The 18,564-nt window shown below is 48.7% G+C and overlaps 1 protein-coding gene across 4 annotated transcripts in view; it reads left to right on the forward strand.

The window, feature by feature from the left end:
* Positions 1-18,564, forward strand: part of LARGE1 (LARGE xylosyl- and glucuronyltransferase 1) — a 528,281-nt gene that overhangs the window by 135,880 nt on the left and 373,837 nt on the right. For all 4 annotated transcript variants that reach the window (XM_077914722.1, XM_077914719.1, XM_077914720.1 and 1 more), the window contains one exon: positions 3,163-3,350. In XM_077914722.1, coding sequence (XP_077770848.1) covers positions 3,245-3,350 — 106 coding nt within the window. In that variant the 5' untranslated portion in view covers positions 3,163-3,244. The remainder of the gene's footprint in view (positions 1-3,162; positions 3,351-18,564) is intronic.

An 18,564-nucleotide genomic window follows, 5' to 3' on the forward strand; every position in this document is an offset into this window, starting at 1 on the left:
TGGGTTTGAGGCAGGGACATTTTTGAGGTGACTGTTGGTGCCACCTTTTTTCCAAGGAATCTGTCTCTCTCTGAGCAGGCAAAAGCAGGTTCCAGGCTGGTTTTCTCCCAATAATCCATCAACATTTGCACGTGTGTGGGAGGTAATTTCCAGCCCACCCTTGGTTCCTTCCTTCCTTCCTTCTTGTGTTGATTCCTGTATTGACTTCCTGGAGTAACTTCTGATATAAATTGAGATTTTTCTTTAAAATGTGTTTTTAGTGCATAGAGGTGTCATTTAAAAGTCAAATCCATGAAGGAATATTTTTTACCTGCTGGGTTTAATTTCAGATGCCAGTGTTATCATAAAATGCAAACCACCCTAGACTGTTTTAAAACTTTGGGACAAATTGTGCCTGTTGAAATTAACTTTTGCAGATGGAGCGAGGAGAGGAGGAAAATAAGTGTTTTAAAGAGTTTTTAAAAAATGCTTTTAAATATTAATGTTGCTTGAGTTCAACTCTGTATATATTCCTATATTCCTCTGAAGTCCAAATTCACCTATAACTTTCCAGTTTTTGTTGTGTCCATTGTACTTTTTTTTTTCTTTGAATGATAGCAAACAGTGGTGATATATTTAACCCTGGAAAGAAAATAATCAGAAGATTCAGTATAAAGGATTGAGGTTAGATGAGAAGGAAAATGATCCCTGGCAAAGGTAGTTAGAATCAATCAGTTCCTTAGGGAGAGGAGAGCCTGAGGTGTCTCTGCCTTAGGTACATGTAACCTTTGGCCAGTTGACCTTTCTAGGCCTGTTTCTCATCCATTAAAGGAGGTTGAAAACTAGTTCCTATCTCATAGGTTATTTTGAGAATTAAACAGAAGGCACAGAAAAGATCTTGAGACATGATCTGTGTTGCTTACTGCTAGTTGTCATTGCTACTATTATTATAAGGGCCATTCTTTAAAAAGATTTTATTTATTTATTTGGGAGAGAGCACAAGCAGGGGGAGGTGTGGAGGGAGAAGGAGGAGCAGGCTCGCCAGCTGAGCAGGGAGCCTGACAATGGGACTCGACCCAAGGACCCCAAGGACCCCGAGATCGTGACCTGAGCTGAAAGCAGATGCCTAACTGAGCCCCCCAGGTGCCCCTCTAAGGGCCCTTTTAACATGATGGTATCTCCTAAAGGAGATTTGAGGAGGGTGCTTCAGGTTGAGATCACCCATTTGGCAGTGACAGCCAGTGCATACTTGTTGGGATCTGTTTTCTCAAGAAGTGGCTGCTCTTTGGCTCTCAGGAAGAGGTGGGGCCCCCTGCCATGTGCTCCATCCATCTTTGCTCAACACTTATTCAAGAGCTCTCTCATTTAAGACTCCAACAGAGAGGGCATTGCTTCAAGAGGAGGGAAATGAAGCTTACCCAGTGATGGGGGGTTGCCAGTGCCATGGCTAGTCACGTGTGGAACTGGATTTGAATCCAGAGCTAACTGCATAGCCTCTTGTCCCCAACAAGTTTTTCCTGTGAGATTGGCCAGTGTCGGAGCGATCCTCATTCATAGTGATTCACAGAGTTTGTGTGGAGGGTTTGTTGCCCATGCTTCAGAATGAAAACTTTCCATGGGGGACTTTTTTTTTCAAATCCACATTCTTTGAAGCGATTTTGATGTTTTGGTTTTACCTTGTAGTCTATACCTTCCAGCCCTGTAGTCATTCATCTGTTTCAGAGGAGGGCCATTTAGAAAATCGTGTCAGGGTGGGTATAGAAGAAAGCCTGGTGTTGACAGTTGAGATTGGCTCCATTAGGTGTTCATTGCTAGCAACTTGCTGAACACAGACTCCTGAAGCTGGGGAGGACCGCTTTTGGTTAGAATCTGATTCCATTTATTCGTTCAGCAGACAGTGATTACCTAGCCTGCAGGTGACAGCAGGATGCTCAGGCTTAGGGAAAGCAAGGTGAGTGGACAGGGTGTCGCTCTCTTGGGAACTGCAAGGCTGATGGGGAGGGCAGACATTCAAGACCAAGACCACATCATGTGGGGTTTAAGGCTCATGGCAGAGGGAAGGACATAGTGTGGGAATACCCAAGGGGACACCCACACCAGCTTTTTCATGGACGTCTGTTCTTTGGGGCTGGGAAGCCTGCCGTGGCTGGTTCTGCTCTGGGAGGCTCCCAACACGGGGACTCCTCGCTCCTTCTGCAGCCAGTGTGACATCAGTGCAAGGAGAGAGGTGGAGACAGATGGCATGGCCTCTTGGTTTATAAATTCCTCTATAAGGCACATGACTTGCAGTCAGATATACAGGTGAGGGGTCATGGCCTGTACTCTGCGTTGACCTTCTCCCTCTTCTTTGAATATGTCTCAGCAAGTCTGTGTAACCTGAGGCCTGGCTTTCTGCAGGCCTGTAACGGGTTATCTGTGTTCCTCTGCTTTTTCTGCACGTTTTAATCATTTCCGTGCTTTTCTGGACATCTTTTTCCGTTTTGAAGGCAGAAGCGATTAAGATAGTCCCTGGTGAGTGTATTCAGGTCATGAGCTGTGATGGGGATGTGGTCCCCTGCAGATGGTGTTGTGGCTGGTTTGGTGTCCTCTCCTCTGAGTGTGCAGACCCTCAGCTGTCAGTGCCTTGCACAGCTCTCCATCCCCCTCGTCTGGGACTTGGGAACTGTTCTGCTACCTCGACTGCACATGGGTTAGCCGGCGACTTCATCTGTTGTTCCTCTAAGGTCCATGCCTGTCTCATTCGTTGCAGTCTTGGAGCTCCTGTGCATGTTTCATTTCGGCCTCTCTTGTTAGACTATGTCTCCCAAGCAACCTGTGTTCTGGTCGTTTTTGGAAATGTGGCACCTGGTCAGTGCTTGGTATCTACAAGGTGCCAACTAAGTGCATTGTTAGTAAGTATGTTAGTTCAGGCTTTCGGCTAATCTGTACTGTAAAATACGTGTGTGTGCGTGCACGAGGGAAGGAGGGAGTCATAGTTTTTAATCATCTTTTATTTATTTACATTTTAAAGAGCTGTCTCTGTTTTGAGAGACTGGAAGACTGCAGAATTGTCTCTGGGATGGAAGGTTAGCAAGAAGTCATGCACAAGCCACATTTCAGGATCTCGGGGCTATCGCTCCTCTGCAATTTGTATCCATCTACAGTGCTGAGAACTCAGCCCTTCCTCTCTGCTCTTCCTTTCAGAAAGTATTATGAAGGAGGCCGAGGACCCCGTGCTCCGGGCAGAGAAGCGGCGCTGGGATTAGGGGTTGCCACTTCTGAGAGGATGCTGGGAATCTGCAGAGGGAGACGGAAATTCCTGGCTGCCTCACTGACTGTTCTCTGCATCCCAGCCATCACCTGGCTTTACCTGTTTGCCGGGAGCTTTGAAGGTAAGAAGGTGGCTTCCTTACAGGGAGAGGGGAGGAGGGAAGCAAAAGGCCCCTGGCTCTCCCAGAGTCCTGGGAAGCCCCTCCAGGCTGTCCGGTCCCAAGCTGTCACTTCATGGAGCAGGAGGCACATGGGCCAGGGGCCAGACTTGCCCAGGTTTACACGGGCAGCAGGACCGGGTCCGGAGTGAGGAGGACAAAATAAAAGCAAAAGCAAAATGAAGTGCACCTGAATGCAGTGACATGGTTGGGGGGCGGGGGGCGGGGAGTGACACAAGTGTCAGAAACCAGCTCTTCGAGTTGATCATTGTGTCCATAGGGGGTGAAAGGTTTGGGCCCTGGAGGGATGACGTAACTACTCATGGAGCCAGATGTTTCATTCATTCTTCGGTCTGTTCATTTATTCACACATTTCACATGTTGTTGTTACTGCTGCTGCTGCTCGTGTTGAGCATCCGTGCTGACCAGGTGCTGGGGAGGCGGCGATCACAGGTCTGGACGTGCGCAGTGCGGTGGAGACGCGCTGGTCCGGGCCTGGCCAGCCCAGTGCGCTCTGGGAGGCGGCTGTGGGAGCTGTCAGGCCTGCCGGCCGTACGACGCGATCAGTCACACTGGCCGAGGAGACGAGTGCCGCAGAAGAGCTGCCCTCCCCAAACAAATAAAAACAAACGCCAATCCCTGTCACTTTCCAGAAATCAGTAGAGAAGACAAACCCCACCGTTCCTGCAGCCAGCAGTTCCGAGTACAGCGCGGCGTTGGGCTGTCAGAGGTGGTTTCCTGAGCTTCAGGGGGGAGGGGATGGCACCATCGAGGAGGACCCTTCCTTTATACTTAGCGGTTGAGTTCCAAAAACATCTCAGGTGAAAATCTGTCTCAAGGAAGTCACTGGTGTGTTTTCTTTTCCTTCCGAGATTTTATTTATTCAATTTGGAGGGGGGGGAGTGAAAGGAGGGGCAGAGGGGGAGGGAGAGGGACAAGCAGACTCCATGCTGAGTGTGGAGCCTGACATGGGGCTCGATGCCACAACCCTGAAACCATGACCTGAGCTGAAATCAAGAGTCGGATGCTCAACCGACTGAACCACCCAGGCGCCCCTACCCTCTTTATTTTCAAAGATTTTATTCATTTTTAGAGGAAAGAGTCACTATTGTGTGTTTAAACATTTCCTTTATACATGATTTTTATTGACACCTCAAGGCTGCCTTTTAATTAGGAGTTCCACCTCACTCTCTTGAGATTTACTCAACTGAATATGATCGAGGTGGCACCATGTGCCTGCAGTGCAGGGGAGGGCCCAGTGCCACACCCGTCCCTTCCCTGTCCCACTCGTCCCTGGACTGGAGCAGCTCCTGTCTGAGCAGCTCAATGGGGTAAATTATGCCACGGCAGTGGATGATTAGGTTTTGGCAAAGAGATCAGAGGGAGGAAGGGGAGTTGCTGTTGATCCTAGAAGAGACAGAAGGAAGCATTGTGCCAGGGATGTTGGAAGAGCTCTTGTAAAAGAAGGCTGAGAACACGCCGTGCTGGTCCAGGGTTAGTACATCAAAGTGCTGACTTTGCCAGTAAAACTGGACCCAGTAATGATACTTATAGTGTAATAATAATAATAACAACAGTAAAGGGGATGATTATATTTCAGGCATTTCTGCGGCCAGGTGTTATTGCAAGGATGTTGCACGTGTTGACTGTTTCTCCGTCATAACCCCTTGTAGTAGGTACAGAAGAGGAGGACAAGGCAGGAGTCCTTCAGTGATCTGTCCAGGGCCCCAGAGCCAGTCAGGATGGGCCTGGGTTATTGGACTTGAGATCTGGGGTTTCTAACTACAATACCATGGTGTAGATTGGGACTTCAGTGAGGTAGAAGACTTTGGCAAGGGGTTTGTCAAGGTGTCACCTGCCCTTTCTGAGTGCCTGCGAGGGAAATTGCAGAATTTTGATTTGCAGTCATTGTCGGAAACCCAACCCCAAATGATTTTGGCAATAAGGGAACTTAGGAGGTAACAAAACCAGTAAGTTCAAAGGTAGGGGGTGCTTTAGGCAGGGTCAGATCCAGGGGCTCAGGTGATATTTTTGCAGCTTAGTCTCCCTCCTTCCCTTTGCTCTACTTTTCTCTGCCTTGGTTTCTTTCAGGGCAGTTTTATGTACACAGAGGAAGCTTTAGCTTATAACTTAACCTCACTGGTGCCTGTAGAAAGAGTTCGTCCCCCTAATTCTGCAATATGCCTCTGATTAGATTGCCCCTGGTCAGTTGTGGTCCAGAGACCAATCACTGTGGTTGGGGGAGGCTGGTGAGGCCAGCTCTGTACCCTCTGCTTCATTTTCGTCATAGGGTAGAGAGGAGTTCCCTGACACATGTGGAGTCAGAATGGGGGAAGCGTGGCCCCCAAAGGTAAGTGGTGCAGTTTCCCAAAGAGGAGACTGGGAGTTGATCTGCGATATGGAGAATTCATAATCGGCTGTGCTTCGTGATAGGTTAATGTCAGCTGGAAGTCTACCTTCCAGCATCATGCTATCTGAGCCGGCCCTGGCTGATGGAGTGACGATGATCCTCAACTTTGAATGATTTTATTAGCCTGGCAGGTAGATGACGGGAAACAGGGAGGATTAAGGAAATAATACTCTGAGATGAACTGTGGAGACTGGTGTAGGTGCCCTGTTTATCAACATGATGCTTAATCATAAGCCCTCCCCTGGGGACTGAATCGCAAACTGCATTAAACAGGGGCTAGATGATGGGAGCACATTAACAAGCATTCTTGCTAGGATGACAAACATTACAGGTGTGTTTTACGGGTATCAATCTGTAGCTGGACCACAGCATTTATTTCTGGGTGTCACACTTTAAGAACAATCTAGACACATCAGCACATCAAGGAGAGTCTAGGTGAGTGACAGTGCCAATTCAAACCTTGTTACATACACAGTGGTGGAAGGAATGGGGGCTCTTTACCTTGGAGAAGCCGAAACTCCAGGTGTACATGATCAGCTTCAACAAGCAGTCAAGGGACTGTCACCCGAAAGAGAGATGGCCCCAGAATCTATGGAGGGACATGGCAGGGAGCCAGCTGTCAAGCTCATCATAGTAAAGGATCACTCTGTCCAAGGCTGGAGTGAGCTGCCCTGAGAGGCAGTAAAACACCTAATGTGAGAGCTGTGTACACGGGAGTGCGGTGAGTGGGCGGGCGGCAGCTCAGCATCAGGGGTACGTGGACAGGATGACCTGCCTGACCTATCCTGACCCAGAGATCCTGAGACTCTAGGAAAGACAGTCTTTACTGGGAGACAAAGGGTACCTCCTTGCAGCCCCTGCCAGTTTACAGCAGACATCAGTGCATTTCCAAAAGAGCCCATGGAGACATTCTTTTCTCTGTAGTTAAACATAACAACTTTGCAATCCATTTATTGACACCCTTGAGTTTTCTGTTTCAGTGCAGGTGGAGCCATAAATAAAGGACAGGGTTGCTGCCTGCATTCATGAAAATGCTATTTATACTTTATGCGAGTTTATTTATTTTCCAACCCTGTTTAATTTCAGTGGATCTCTTGGAGATACCGATGCCCTCAGCATAATGTTTTGGAGTTAAATGACACGCAAGAGCAAGATACATTGAGAGTGCACTAGAAGGGGGCGGAGAGTGGTCTCAGGCACCAAAACCAGCTGAGCCAGAGAAGCTGGGTGATTGGGAGTATGGTCACTGCTCTTTCTAGGCCTTCATCTCCTGCTGCATGAAATGACATAAAACTGAAGGTCACCTATGGGGGCTGTTGGGGCACTGACATTCTAGAACTTTCCTAAGCATCTGATGTGCATGAATTGGAAATGACCAGAATCTGCCCCAGTGAATGGGAAGTATGTCTGGAAGAGGGAATCGGCTTCCTGTGATTTGCTCCAGAGTGTGGATCCAGGATCAATGTTATGATCAGGATCAGAGTTATGGGAAGGCAGGTGTTGTTTTAATATAAGAAGGAACTTGTGTTGTAATAATTAGATTTGCCAGGTGTTGGAGGCCACCATCTGGGAAAGCAGTGATGAGATCCCCATTCTCAGAGCTGTTTGTCAAAGGCCAAGTGACCGTTGGTTCAGGATGCTACTCAGGGGATGGTTTTGCTGGTCCTTCATCTCCCTGCCACGGCCCCGTTCCTAAACCCTAATTCCTTTGTTTCTTCTCCAATCAGCCTTTCTTCCCATAGCATCTCAATGACCATTCCCAGCCACCCATCCTTCATGCTCAAAGCAGCATATCTTCGCTTCCTCCTTCTTTCCCTGCAGCCCATGCTTGCTACTTCCTGTTGAACCTGACTGTGGCCTCTTGTGGCCGCGTCTTTGCTTTCTGCCTCTCACCACTGAGTGGCCGTGACCCTGAACCAGCCAGTCATGCTCCTCCTGTGTGGCCATGACTGGTGCAACACCTGCCCTCCACCTCCCGGAGAGCAGCGGAGCCGGGCTCAGTCACTGTGCCACTCTGTCCCTCTTCTACTGCTCTGCCTCCATCCCCTAGCGTCCCCTCCCCAGCCTCCTGGACTCCCTTCGGGTGCGGTGCGCTGTCTGGTGGCCGCTGGCCTTCCCAGGTGCTGTTCTTTTTCCCTGGGACACCGCTACACTTCTTTGCTGGGCTGACTTCGACCCTTGGGGCTCAACTGAGCCTGATGGCACCTCACCTCTAGCTAGGTTGGCTTCCTCTGCTGCTGTCTCCAAACTCTATATACTGTCCTTTCTTCACACCTGCTTTACGTTTATTGTTTCTCCTAATCCGGTCTTCACAAGCACAAGCATCGGGAAGGAAGGGAGTGGTTCTGCTCCCCCTCCCATCCCTAGGGGAGCCAGGAGAACTGGTTGTTGAATGAGTGAATGAGTGAAGAATGCCCTCTTCTGGATTTGAGTGCTGACAATGCTCACCATTGCCTCCTGGGTTTTCTCCAGATTCCTGGTAGTGGTTTGGGGTCTTTCACAGGCACTTTTCCTTAGCCTCTGATTTCTGTCAGAGGCTAAGGCAGGCCTTACTTCTCACTCAGGCAGGCCCCCTTCTGTTTTCCTACTTCTGTATTTTTGCTCTTTGTTTCTTCTTCCCAGAATACGGTTCTCTGGTTTTGCACCACCCTTCCTCCCAGCCAGCATCTTCAGCGCCCATGTTCAGCGTGTGATCCCATGTGGAAGCTTCTGTGACGGCACTCATCAAGGGGTATTTTGCTTGTTTGGTGTCTTTCTAGTGCTTTCTTTTGAGTTTTGTGAGACAGGGGACTGTTTTACTCATCTTTACAGTTTCAGAGTCTGGGCATCACCCTTAGTGGGTCCTGAGTGTGAATGTAGACTGGGAAGGAGTCTGGATGTTGGAGGAAGCAGGAACCACTGGTCTCTTCTGGGGCTCTGAGCACCTGTGATTTTGAGACTATGGCTTAGAATATGGCTCCAGGAGCCTCACCTCCCTTCTGGATGTGATGTTAGTTGTGGGACTTGAGGAATTCTGCTTAAACACACATTTATTTGAATTTATTTTATTTTTTTAAAAAGATATTATTTATTTATAAGAGAGAAAGCAGGCGAGCAAGCAACGAGAGAGCCAGCACAGAGGGAGAGGGAGAAATCGGCTCCCCCCTGAGCAGAGAGCCTGATTCAGGACTGCATCCCAGGACCCTGGAGTCACGACCTGAGCTGAAGGCAGACACCTAACTGACTAAGCCACCCAGGCACTCATTTTTTTTTTTTTTAAGGTTTTATTTATTGAGGGGTGGGGGGAGGCACAGAGGGGGAGGGAGACTTCCCTATTGAGCAGTAAGTCTGACTCAGCGCTCAATCCCAGGACCTTGAGATCTGACCTGAGCCAAAGGCAAATGCTTAACTAACTGAGCCACCCAGGTGCCCCTGGTGTTTTGTTTTTTTTTTTTAAATATTTTATTTACTTATTTGAGAGGGAGTGAGAGAGAGTACAAGGAGTGGGGCAGGAGAGGCACTCCCCGCCGAGCAGGAAGCCTGATGTGAGGCTCCATCCCAGGACCCCAGGATCATGACCAAAGGCAGACACTTAACCAACTGAGCCACCCAGGCTCCCTGCTCCATTTGAATTTAGATCATGCTGATTATTTTCTTCCAGAGTCACCTGGGTATGTGAGTTTTACTTGCCGGGTGTGGTTCTTTCTCCTCTGCCCATCGAGGAGATGTTGTTCAGCTGTTACTGAATTCCCAGCATGTGGGAAAAGCATGCTTTTCAGCCATTCAGAAGATTGTTCACACATGCTGCCCTCTGATAATTTATAACCAGCTCCATGCAGACGCTTGGTCCAGAAGCTTTCTATGGTCAGGGAAGCAGGCCGATGCAGGTGTGCGTGTTATTTGACAGCACGTGTTCTTCGGAGGATGCAAATTCCTGAACATTTAAAACCCATGTCATGGGTGGCCCTGGTGGTGCAGAGGTTTAGCGCTGCCTGCAGCCCGGGGTGTGATCCTGGAGACCTGGGATCGAGTCCCACATCGGGTTCCCTGCATGGAGCCTGCTTCTCCCTCTGCCTCTCTCTCTCTGTGTCTCAATAAATAAATAAAATCTTTAAAAAAAATAAAACCCGTGTCATGAGCAGGCATAGGATATTGATTTTTGGACTGATTTCAGCCCGCACCCACGTTATTTAGTTCACCGTTCATGCCGTCCTTATCAACACAAATTCCTTCTGAAATGAACGGTTTCTTGGGGTCCTGACATTTGACTTGAAGAGTTGCAGTAAGAACCAAGGAGTTGTAAGTTGAACTTATTTTTGCCTTATGACTTTGGGGGATCAGGGGCACGGGAACCATGGATTAAAGGGAGCTGGTGATGGTGCTGGTGGGGTGTCTGTTATCCAAGCAGAGCTTATCCAGACATGACTGATTCCCCAGCCCCATGTCCACTTCCCTCAGCACAGGACTGTGATGGGATGTTGGTGAGTGTGCAGGGGGCTGGTGAATAATCTGCTCAAGGTTTCAGGATGCCCTGGGGCTAGGGTCTGTGGCAGTGGTGATGCGGCTAGGCCATCCTGCTTTCCTGCCAGTGGCCCAAACAGATCCCTTAATGAGGGTTTTACGGGGTGCAAGAACATGCGGTGCTGAATGAAATGGAAATGAAATGGAAAGCATAATATACTTACTGGCTGTCTTTAGTATGTCGGAAATGAGGGGCTTCCCTGCTTACTAGCTGTACGCCTCCGAAGCAGGACTTGAGGGAGGCGGCGGTGGGTGGAGGTCATGCCGCAGATCCCGGGGCTGCACTCATCTGTGCTTCCTACCTTGGGCCCAAAAGCATCTCCTTAAGCTCTTAGACTCCGAGGGTAGTTGAAATCTGTCACAGCTGTGTTCAGCTGTGAGGTGGTTGCTAAGGTGACCTTTGCTTTTCTTGTGCCAGCTTTCGATCATCTAGCATTATCGGTAGTCCTGCTGGGGTGGAGCAAACAGCCCCTATGTGGCCTCAGTTGGCTGCGCCTCCTGCAGGAGCTTGTGGCTAGGACCTTTGTACCAGGTGTTAGGAAAAGCTGGTGTCTACTCATCAGCCACCTTGTATTAGTTTCCTGTGGCTGCAGTGACAGAGTCCCAGATGTTCAGTGCTGAAAGAACCACAAATGTATTGTCCTATGGTTCTGGAGGTCAAAAATCTACAGTCCAGTGTTGTTAGGCTAAAGCCAGATGTTGGCAGGGCTGGTTCCTTCTGGAGGCCGCCAGTGAGGATCCATCCCCTGGCTTTTCTCAAGTGCAGAAGTGTAGCTCCTTCAGATTACTATTTGACTCTGAGCTCTGCTGCTGGAAATTGTCACATCTCCTTCTCTGTCCTATCCTCTTAATAGGACCCTTGTGATGGATTCCAGTGCTCACCTGGATAGTCCAGAATGATCACTTCATCTTACAAGCCTTAATTTAACTATACCTGCAAAGTCCCTTCTGCTATGGAAGGTAACAGATTCACAGATTGTGGGGATTAGGACATGGACATATTTGGGGGTCATTATTTGGCTCTCCATATTGCTTGGTCCTATTCTCAGCATCCCCTCCATCTTGTGACTCTAGAGAGACAAAGGGGTGTTGTACCATCTCTTCTCTTTTTTAGATATCTTAATCCTGCTCGAGGAGTTAGGTGTTCTATAATTTTAATACATAGAAACATCGAGCAGGACTTACTGCTCATGAAAAAGGTATTGAATTCAGATGTGTTCAAACCATTTTAAACCATAATATTTTGTCTATAACAGATGTTTAACCAATAATGACAGTTCAGGTTTTTTTGAAAAGGACAGGAACTTCTGCTCTTTGGGGGTGCTGGTCTTAAAGTGATTTTAGTTATTTTTTTATTTCAAATGCCAATTTAACCAAAGAAGGGAGCATTTCATTTAGAGAGGGCTGTTGACGGTCTCTTAATTTTAAGTAAAATATTTTGTATTGCTACTTTGGAATACAATTTGCTGTTATCACCTGAAGCTGAACATACTCCATGTCCCATCAGTTTCTGTCCCTAGTCATATGCCATAGAGAAAATGTACGTACGTGTGCTCAAAAAACACGTACAAGAATGTTCACAGCATTGTTTTTAATAGTGCCAAAGAGGAAAATACTGAAATATACACCCACAGTATAATAAACACAAGTAGTGGCATGGTTATATAGTGAAGTACTACAGAGCAATGAAAATCCTCACGGATACCGTTGAGCAGAAAAAGCAGACACAAAAGAGTATATGTACTGTTGGATTCCAATTGTATAAATAAAAAACCAGACAAAAGTTGATCTAGGTATAGAGACTGTGGCATGGCCAAAGGAAGACTTTGGGACACTGGTCATTAACTTGTTAACCTGTGATTATACAGGTGGGTTCACTTTATGAATATTCACATTTTCATTTTCACATTTTTCATCTGTAATTCACTTTTCTGCATGTGTTTTCTTATTTAAAAACAACTCTGTAGGGCAGCCCTGGTGGCTCAGCGGTTTAGCGCTGCCTTCAGCCCAGGGCACGATCCTGGAGACCAGGGATTGAGCTCCACGTCGGGCTCCCTGCATGGAGCCTGCTTCTCGCTCTGCCTGTGTTTCTGCCTCCTTCTCTCTCTGTGTCTGTCATGAATAAATAAATCTTTAAAAAAAAAATAAAAACAACTCTACAACTCTTGATAGTTAACTGAATTTGAAGAGATTGTGTGGGGTTTGCATTCTTTTCAGATAAAAGAGGCATTTTATTAACCTTTGGGATTTTTACAAATCTATGTCATTGTTTAACTTTGAAATTCAAATACTTTTTAAGCATGAAACTTTTCTTTTGGGATATATACTTGACACTTCTATTTAACCACATTTCCTTTTTTCCCCTCCTGATCCACCTTACCATGTGGATACAGCCCCCACCTTCTGAGGGTCTGATCACAGCACTGATTTAAGATCTGAAATTGGCTCCTGAGACCTTAATTCTGAAAGCATGTTTTCATCACTTTGAGCCAAGATCAGTGTTCCTGTCGGAACTCTGTCAGTGACCAATTCCAATTAATATTAAAGTGATACTATTTCTTAATATGGATACCAAACCACATTGGATAAAAGCTCCCACTTGCATTAGTCATCTGACCTGCAGCGTTATAAAAACCCTTGTGCCTGGAAAAGAAAGACACTTCTTATTGTAAGCAGCATGAAAACATGGAAAGGGTATGTACTATTTAAGCCATAACCACAGTGGAAAGGACAGCAACTGCTATCACTTCGTTAGACAGAAATTGGCTGCATCTGGCCCGAAATTGTGTTGCGCTTGGCCAATGCGCTGCTTTTTACCATTGCTGACTTGATTATTGACCATTAACACTTGGGGAGATTGCACATAAAAATCATGATTTCTGGCCTTCCTTAACACCATGGAAAGATCTAGCAAACCAGAACCCCCTTCATCCTAGTGGCCACTGGCTGGAGCTGAGTCATCCCTTCACACGGTGCATGAACACTCCAGTTTGTCACAGTGACATCATTCCCGGCTGATCCCTGAGTCGCTCTGTGTGCTTGCTGTTTTCCGCAGACCCCAACTGAGAAGGAAGAGCTCCTGGTATTTTCTGATGTCACTCGTTGACCCTGGCTGGCTCAGTTAGACTGCGTTTGGACGGCTTGGCTTACTCTGTGCCATGTGCCGGGCTGGGGCTGTGACCTGCATTGTCTCCTGTCTCCCCACAAGCAGCATCATGCTCTGCCCATTTGACAGACAGAAGCCGAGGCTCAGGGTGTTGTGCTCCTTGGCCGAGGCCACCAGCTGGTAACTCGGGGAGCTGGCATTCGGACCCCGGCCTGGGCTGATAAGGCCCCCTCCTCCCACATACACTGCTCACTCTCAGTGACCTGCAGATATGGAAACATGTGGCAGAGGAGATTGTCAAGTCTGTATGCTCAGGTTTCAGTCAGGGCAAGGCAAAACCCTGTCTTGGTCGAGAAGACAGACCCTTTTCTGTGGCTAGTGGGATTCTGGTCAGCCAGTCTAAGCAGAGAATTTGATTAGTCTTTTAGTGCAGTTTGCATTTTTGCCTCTGCCATAGACGCCTGCAATTAAGAGCAGGAGGGCATTTTAGGATTCTTCCAGGCAGCCTTGCAACCTAAGCAGATAAAACCTTTGAAAACCACTTGAGGGCTTCATCCAGGGCGGGGACTGCTGGGGGAGGGGGGTGAACGTGTACCCGAGTGAGCAGAGTGACAGTAGACCTGGTCCTTGACATCACTGCAGGTCTATTTCTCCCCCATGGAAAGGGGTGCATGGTTGCAGCTCCTGCGTGTTATGAAGGCTCAACATGGTCCTGCTACAGAGCATGGTTGTTTAGGACGGGTTCGTTTTCTTCCCCTTCTGTTTTCCTGGCGTGTTGGAAGGCTATCCTGGGAGAGATGCAAACGATCACCCACTTGGTCTTAACCAGGCCTGCGGAGGCCACTGATGTCTAGAGAACTGTCCAGACTAAGTTCAACGCCTCAGCCGGCGGTGCAGTTGGAACCATCGCTCAGTCTGTAGCACCACAGGACTCGCTACCCGCCTCTTCATATCCCTTTTAGAAAAGACAAAAGAGGAAGGTCACACTTGTTCATTTTTGTCAATGTGCTTTCTCGCACATCGGCAGCACTCCCTGTCTGTGTTGGGGGCAGGGGATGGGGACACGACCTACACCTGTGGTCGTAAATGCACCTGCAGCTGCTGGTGGATCCAGGGTCCATGTTTGCAGAAATGAAGCTGTTTCACATGGGTGTCCTATAGTGAGAACATGGAAGAGTAACAGGAAAGGACCATCCTCTGATTCCACGTTGAATCACCTCTATAATAAGATTTGTCTTCTAGGGGCTGTAGCTGAGTCATTACCCCTGGCTCTAATTCCCAAATCTCCCCTTAAATGCTGTGTGTCCTCAGCTGAGGAATCTAACCTCTCTGAGCCCAAATTGCTGCCTCTAAAATTGGGGTGCTGCTCCCTGTTTTACAGGGCTTTTGTACAGGTGAGAAGGAGTCCATTGTGCCTAATGCAGAGTAGACTCACAGAGTCGTTTGTGTTCAGCTGTGTTTTATATGCTGACTGTGCTCTCTGAAGCAAAAATCACTTAAGGACTCACTGGAATCAAATGTTTAAGGCTGTGGTGTTAGGCAGTCTGGCACCATCAGGTTCCTTCTTATCTTTCCAGGGGGGACCCTCCTCCGATAATGAGGATTTGTCAGTTTTGCTCCAGCAGAGGGCACTCCACGCCCCATCTCCTGCCTACCCGTGAATTATGCTGGAGCAGGTGTGGGGCATTGAAACTTTGCTCTGATGTCCTGGGCAGGAGGCCTCTCCATGGCCCCAGTAGATAGCCATGATGATTCCGTAGCATGGTGCTGCTGAACAGAAGCTTTCTCACGTACATTTAAATAATCCTCCCACAACTCCAGTAGGGAAGGCGGTATTCTCAGAGATGAGGTAACTGGGCTTCACAGCCATTGGTGGATCATTCGAGGACATTGATTCATTCAACAGACACAGCCAGGCACTGTAATGCAACACTGGGGATCGGGCTTTCCATCCCAGGAGCCCATCCTCTTGTGGCCTGGAGCTCCCTTTCTGGTGGAAGGGGAGAAATGATTAAAGGGTAGCTTTCTGCTCTGCTGAGTGGTAGCAAATGCTACAAAGAAAAAGAAAACATGGCGAGATGATGGTGAGCGTGTCAGGGGAGGGGTGGTTGGACAGTCCTTGGGTGATGTTTAAGCAGAGCCAGGTGGAGAGAGAGAGGAGGGACATTCCAGGCAGAAGGAACAGTGGGTGTGGAGAGTGCTTGACACCTCTCTAGAAGGGCAAGGAGAAATCCGGTGGGCTGGAGAGGGAGTGGGCTATGTCAGGAAGGTAGGTGGGGGCACCACATGAGGGTGGGCCTTGCAGCTCTGTACTCTGATTCCTTCATCATCCTCAGCAAGTTTATTCCTTGGTATCTCCCTTTGGCTGCTAACTTCGAGGAACCTTCGAGAGTGTTTCCTCCTCCTGCCTGGGAGCCAGGTCCCTTAGATCTCTGGTTTCAGAATGGCCAGATGAGCAGAATCACCTGGGGCATTTGTTTCATGTGTAGACTCCGGGCCTATCGTGGGGCACAGAGGAAAGACCAGTTCCAGGGCTCTGGCCCGGAAATAACCAAATGTGGTGCTACAGCCCCGGTGCCAGTGTTTTCAAGTATGTCGAGTGAGCCTTCTCTTCTGGGAAGTTTGACATGATTCTGGATCTTTATAAGTTCCCTTCTTACTATGGGTGGCGGATCTCAGCCCGTCTCCAAGGTTCATGGGCTCTAGGACTTGGATTTGGTAATGATCAGGTCGGTGATGACAGCATGGATTGAGTGCCTGCTGTTTATCTTCTGCAGAAGCCCAGCTTTATGCTTTATCTGTGACATTTAAGTCTTCGTCCTCACGCCGGGTTCCCCGGGGAGATAGTACCTTTGGGTAATACACTGTTTGTGCTTCTGTTCAGCCTCTAGTGTTGGATCACACTCCACTTCCCTCCTTTGCAGAGTTGCCACATAGATGAGAATAATGGTGCATGTTGCTCGGAAGAGTGCCTCGAGTGCTGGGTAACCTGTTCTTGTACTAGTATCCACCCTAATTTTGGCACCCTGCCCTCTGTCGTCATCTCCAAATCCTTAGTGTTTGGCACAGTCCCTGGTGTACAGTCGTTGCCCTGCAAGTGTTAAAGTGCCTACACTGGATAGTTCTAGCTCCTGTTTATGGAGGATTTATATGGGTTCTTTACTCATAGTAACTCCTCTGTTTCTCAAAACCAAGAAAGTAAGTACCGCCAACCATCCCATTTTATAGATGGGGAAACAGAGGCACAGGAGCGCTCAGGAGTGTGCTCGAGGCGTGAGAGCTAAGGTGGAGCCCGGGCAGTCGGTGTTTGCCACGGTCTCTCCAAGGTTCCATTTGCCTCTTCCACGGATGTGATTGTAGATCTTTCTCTCTTCTGTCTTAAGTTCCCTCCTTCCAGCTTCATTCTCCGTGGAGACTGGGAAAAGCCAGTCAGTCATTCCCCTTGTACGAACAACCCTTCACATGTCCTTGGAAAGTGTCCTAGACCAAGACTTGGAAGGTGGTAGAGTGTCCAGGTGTGTTTACCTCTCTTTCTTTCCAAGCCCTGGATTTTCTTTGCCCACCCCTTGGGCATACCTGCCAGTGGCTTCTGCCTCAGTGGTGGTTGGATGCAGGCTTCAGGGACAGATAAGGGTCGGCCTGTTCTGAGCAGTAGAGCTAACTATTAGCCTGTGCTTTCCCCCACCCAGAAACCATGCCTGTGACTTAATGCTTCCTGGCATGCAGGGCCTGGCTCACTCCAGGGAGTTGGGTGGGGGGCAGGCTGGGCTCTGAAACTGTTCACATCCATCCAGAAGTGAACATAGGCAGTCCTATGGGAGCCGGTTCTGCGGTGGCAGTGAATGAGACAGGTCTGGGTAGAGCAGCGTCTCACCTACGGCTTGATTTCATGTTTTGGATAAATACTCCGAGGTGAGGGGCATGAACGGGTGGATAAGTAAGGATCTCAGGGAATATTTATGAAATCTTTGTGTCCCTCTCACTACCTCTCTCTCTGTCTCTCTTTTTAAAGATTTTATTTCTTTATTTGAGACAAAGCACAAGCCGGGGGTGTTGTCAGAGGGAGAAGTAGACTCCTCACTGAGCAGGGAACCCGATGCGGGGCTGATCCCAGGACCCCAGGATCATGACCTGAGCCCAAGGCAGACACTTAACCGACTGAGCCACCTCAGTGCCCCATCACCTTCTCTCTTAATAGAGTCCTGCCTAGGTGGCTCTCTGAGTGGAAAGGATCTGCCTTTTCCCTTTGGTCTCCCCTCTGCCCCAAACAGTCTCAGCACTGTTTTCCAGATGCTTTGATGACAGGTGGCAATCAGAAAGAGACCCTTGAGTTGCATGTCTTCTCTGCTGCTTCGCTTGTTCAATCCTCAGGTGAAATCCCTGGGCTCCTTCAGGTGCTGAGACCATCTCTCCTGTCCACCCTTACTGCCGGGTGATGACAGTTTGTGCTGGTGAGCACAGGCGCTGTCTGCTGTTCCCAGTGCATGTGTTACTTTTTGCAGCGCTCCTTTCCGGTAGGTCCTATTCTCGTCCTGCTCCTACAGATTAAGTGCAGGGTGTTGGGAAGCTTGGCTGGGGTTGAGGAGCCAGTGAGTGCAGACCCAGCTGGTGCGGCTCGGGGCCTGTGCTCTTAATCACACACATAGGCACTGCCCTCCCTCTGTCTTGGTCGGTAGCATGCATGTGGCTCTTCCTCTGGGCAGAGCACAGGACCAGCCACAGGGGAACAGAGGAGAGTATGATTATTCCAGGGCATGGGGTTGTAGAAATACAGAAGTGCAGATGTGCTGCAGGTGCTGTGAGAATGCAGAGCTCAGTGGGCCGTGTGTGGGCTGCGGGTCAGAAAAGGGCTTTACAGGGAAGTGATCCTGGAGCTATGTGTTGAAAGGGCAGTAAATGTGTCCTGGGGATTCATGAGAGCATTTCATCACTTGGGAAGACACAGTGGAGTGAAACCACCAGGACCAGAGGGAGGTGGGAGGTGTCTCCTGCGCCCCATGCTCTGTCACGGCCTATCAGAGGAGCGCACGCCCGGATGTCAGGATGGAAGAGACATCGGGCTTTGCAGACAGAAACCTCTGGGTTTGAAGTCTGCCACGCAGCTGCTGTGTAACCACAGAGAGCATCTTGCCTTGTCTGTGCCTCTGCTTCTCCTGCATAAA

The sequence above is a fragment of the Canis aureus genome, chromosome 11 (genome assembly GCF_053574225.1).
Source record: "Canis aureus isolate CA01 chromosome 11, VMU_Caureus_v.1.0, whole genome shotgun sequence".
Taxonomy (NCBI): Eukaryota; Metazoa; Chordata; class Mammalia; order Carnivora; family Canidae; genus Canis; species Canis aureus.